Here is a 4,015-nt window from a genome sequence, read left to right on the forward strand (position 1 = left end):
CGTGGAGGAAGGGGGGGGGGGGGGGAGGGGGGGAGGCTGTGCCCAGTGCAGAGTCGGGAAGATGGGGCTGGGGCCAGCTTCTGCCCCTTGGGGCGTGTGCCAGCTGAGGCCGCAGCTCAGGGCAGTGGCGGCCCCTGTGGTGGCCTCCTGGGCTTGGGTGGCCATGGAGAGGCCAACACATCCCCGAACTCAAAGATCCAGAGCGGGGCTGCGATGCCAGTGGGCGATGCCCCCGTGCAAGGGTGGCCTAGGGAAGCCCATCGCTTTGCACAATTAAAATTGCTTTTCAGAAGGACCAGGACGCATCCGTGGGAGCTCCCTAAACCCTCTGCACCCAAAGGGGGTGGAGCCCTGCTCTCCTCCCCTACCCTGGGGCCAGACCCCCAGGTGGCACGGAGCGGAGCATCAAACCAGCCGTGTCATAGCTGCACCCGTGGTTCTGGTCCAAGCCTGGCATTCCCAGAGCCGGAGGAGCATGGGAGGTGTGTCCCCGCTGTATGGACGAGAAGACCGAGGTCTGGCTGCCTCCCTCTGCCTCCCACAGCTCCTCACCGAAGAGCAGAGCTGCATAGTTCCAACCCCAGCCCTGCCGCTCACCAGCTGGGTGGACCTGCCTGAACGCTGGGCCTGGGCGCTGTCCCTCAGCTCTTCAGCTCAAGGCTAGCGCTCTACCACTTGAGCCACAGCTCCACTTCCGGCTTTTTTCTTTTTGCTTATGTGGTGCTGAGGAATCAAACCCAGGGCCTCAGGCGTGCAAGGCAAGCGCTCTACCACTGAGCCACCTTCCCAGCCCCGTCTGCATGTTCTTTACTTCCCTGGGCCTCCAGCATATTTGTGCACCAGGAACAGGATCAGGCTTCGGCCACTGTCGCTGGGACAGGTCTATGGCTCTCAATTGGTTTTCAGTTTGGCAGGAGAAAGGTGCTATTTGGGGGGGGGGGTGGTCTGGTGCAGAGCTTGAACTTGGGGCCTGGGCACTGTCCTGAGCTTTCTCGCTCAAGGCTAGCAAGCCACCACTTTGAGCCACAGCTCCACTTCTGGTTTTCTGCTGTTTTGTTTTGCTTTAGAGCCCTGCCAGGGCTGAGATCTGAGGACTGTGGTTTGAAGCCAGCCAGAGCAGGAAAGTCTGAGAGGCTCTCGTCTCCAACGAACCAGCAAGTGGAGGTGAGGCTCAAGCGGCAGAGCGCCCGCGCTGAGTGAAAAAGCCAAGCAACAGCCTCAAGCCCTGAGTTCAAGGCTCAAGGCCACTACTGGGTACACGCGCGTGTGCACATACACAGCCACACACACCAGAATTCAAAATAACCTGCTAGACATTTATCACGGCCCATACCCTAAGAACATGGGAGGACCTGAGAGTCAGAAGCACATGTTTTCTACTATAAGGCTGTGTCTTGTAGCCCCTGGCCATTGGGACTGGACAGCAAGTCCCAGAGCATCCTGGGCGGACACAGCACCTGCGCCTGTGGACGTCAGCATCTTCTGCTGTCAGGGGCCGGGGAGGCGGCCTGGGCACGGCCCGGGCACGGCCCTCAGGGCACATCTGGGGCCGGGGCCGCTCTGTTCGCTCTGTTCGGGGCCCGGCGCGCACTCCTGGGGGGTGTCCGGGGGCTGACGATCTCGTAGTATTCGATGAGCAGCTTGGTGAACAAGTGCAGTGGCACCAGAGCACTCAGGGAGGCGGGCCTCTGCCAGATCAAGTTCAGCCCGAACAGGCAGGCCAGGTTCCAGCTGCTCATCTTGTTAAAGATGCTTTCCTGGGACACCTGCAAGAGACACGGGGACCTGGAGGTCACGCGTGGGCCATGCGTGTGCAGTTAAGGGCGGTGGTGGGCCAGAGTCCGTCCCCACACAGGGAGCGGAGGGCCTAAGCTCTGGGGAGAAAACTGGCCTCTCCCCCTCTCCCCACGTGGGGCCTCAGTTTCCTCAGCTGTAAAAGAAAGGGGCTGGCTGCGATGCTCTGGGGGAACCCCAGGTGTGGCCCTGACTTGTCCCCTGGGGTTTCTGAGTCTCTCTCTCCCCCCCCCACCATCTCCCCTTCTACTTTGGCACTGAAGCAGGAGCCGGCAGCTGCGTGAGGCCTGGCTTGGCCAGTGGGGGGCAAGCGCAGGACGCACTGCCCACGGGCTCCCTTGAAGAATGGGGGAGAACAGGGCTCCTCGTTCTTCCAGCCGACGAGGGGCGAGCTCAGGACGCCCCACCGGCCCAGCCTCTGTCCTGCTTCGTGAGCAGGAGGGCCGGGGCGGCACCAAGAGCAGAGATGGGTGAGTCCCGTCCCAGGGCGTGGGCAGCTTGCGCAGGAACGTCTTCAGGATCACGGCCGGGACGTGGATGTCCCTGTAGAGGTCAAAGTCCTCCGGCTTCCCTGCAGGCAGCTCCAGCTCAGTCCGGGTAGCACTGCAGTGGGGGCTCGTGGCGGGGCTGCCTGCCCTCCCTGGAAGGGGTGCTGGTTCCCAGCCCGACCTGCCCCCTCTAGATGCGTGGGTAACTGGACTCACTGCTGCGGGGGCAGACACTGCCTGGTGAGCACGATTGTGTGTGTGTGTGCGCGCCAGTCCTAGGCCTTGAACTCAGGGCCTGGGATCTCTACCTCTGGAACCACAGCCCCTCTTCTGGCTTTTTGGTGGTTAACAGGCAAGAAGGATCTTCCAGACTTTCCTGCCTGGGTGGCTTTGAACTGTGATCCTCAGATCTCAGCCTCCTGAGATTACGGGTGTGAGCCATCTGTGCCCTGGTTGGCTTGGCTTTGGGGTGTCCTCAGCTCAATGCCATTCTCCCATGGGAGGGGCTAGCTGTCTTACCCTGGCCGGCTGGAGTCTGGGCCGAGGCCCCCAGCACTTGGGGGCTCTCAGGCAGCACCCCACCTTGAGCTTCTTCTGGTGCTAAGGAGCGGCTGAGGGCTGCGGCAGGGAGGGGCCGTGGGCGGGGCCTGGGTGGTGGCAAGGTGGGGTGTGGGCGGGGCCTGGGTGGTGGCAGGGTGGGTGTGGGCGGGGCCTGGGTGCTGGCAAGGTGGGATGTGGGCGGGGCCTGGGTGATGACAAGGTGGGATGTGGGCGGGGCTGCGGGCGGGGCCTGGGCGCTCACCTTGATCATACAACCTCTGCACTTGGCGGATGGTCGGGGCGCTGGCCGACCTCCGGAACAGGCCCTCCGTGCGCAGCCCTGTATGGGGAAGAGACATGGGGCATCCCAGAAGTTCCAGCAAGCACACCGGGCTTCCCGAAGTTTCTGTGGGCTCCTCCTGTGCCTGAATGGATAGCTCTGAAGCCTGGCTCTAGCTCTCCCTCCTCCACGTGCCTGGCACCTGGCGGTCCCCAAACAGGTGACTTCCCGTGAGGCCTAGGGCTGAAATACCCAGCGCGGGGGGGGGGGGTGCCATGAACTCCGCTGAGCAAGGGAAACGCTTTGCAGTGACGGCCACCCACTGCAGGAGCCCTGACGGTGTCCGCTCACCCCGGTCCCGGGATGGGGTGACGGGTCGGGGACCAGGAAGCAACGGAAGCCAGAGGCGCAGGTGCCCGCACGGGCGCGCGCCCGGAGGGCAGCCACTGCTCGGGGCCACCCTGGACCCGGGCAGCCGGGGGCAGACAGGCCGCAGGCCGGGGGCAGACAGGCCGCAGGCCGGGGTGCCCGGCCCGAGTCCCTCGTGGTCACGCCCAGCGGCTCCTCCACCCCGTCCTCCGGGGCCCCGGCGGGAGGAGACCCTGACCACAGCCGCTCAGGTAGGACACGGTGAACCTCGGCACCGCAGGGATGAGTTCGCCGCCATTCTTCTCTCTGAGGCTGGCGCTCCGGGCCTCCCCCCGGCCCTCAGCTGTGCCACAGGAAAGCGCCGGGGTGCAGGGCCAGCCTCCTGCTGCCTCCGAGCGCGGTGGAGGCCACAACAGTGGCAGTCACCCGTGATCAAGGCAGATATCTGGGGCTGGGAAGGTGGCTCAGTGGTAGAGCGCTTGCCTTGCATACATGAGGCCCTGGGTTCGATTCCTCAGCACCACATAAGCAAAAAGAAAAAAGC

At 63.9% G+C, this 4,015-nt stretch overlaps 1 protein-coding gene across 1 annotated transcript in view; it reads right to left on the reverse strand.

Annotated features, from left to right (window-relative positions):
* LOC106000192 (rho GTPase-activating protein 8-like) overlaps positions 1-4,015 on the reverse strand; it is a 15,690-nt gene that overhangs the window by 1,618 nt on the left and 10,057 nt on the right. The window contains 5 exon segments of the mRNA XM_013035424.1: positions 1,592-1,766; positions 2,030-2,131; positions 2,250-2,365; positions 3,085-3,162; positions 3,710-3,783. Coding sequence (XP_012890878.1) covers positions 1,592-1,766; positions 2,030-2,131; positions 2,250-2,365; positions 3,085-3,162; positions 3,710-3,783 — 545 coding nt within the window.

The sequence above is a fragment of the Dipodomys ordii genome, unplaced genomic scaffold, assembly GCF_000151885.1.
Source record: "Dipodomys ordii isolate 6190 unplaced genomic scaffold, Dord_2.0 Scaffold211, whole genome shotgun sequence".
Classification (NCBI taxonomy): Eukaryota; Metazoa; Chordata; class Mammalia; order Rodentia; family Heteromyidae; genus Dipodomys; species Dipodomys ordii.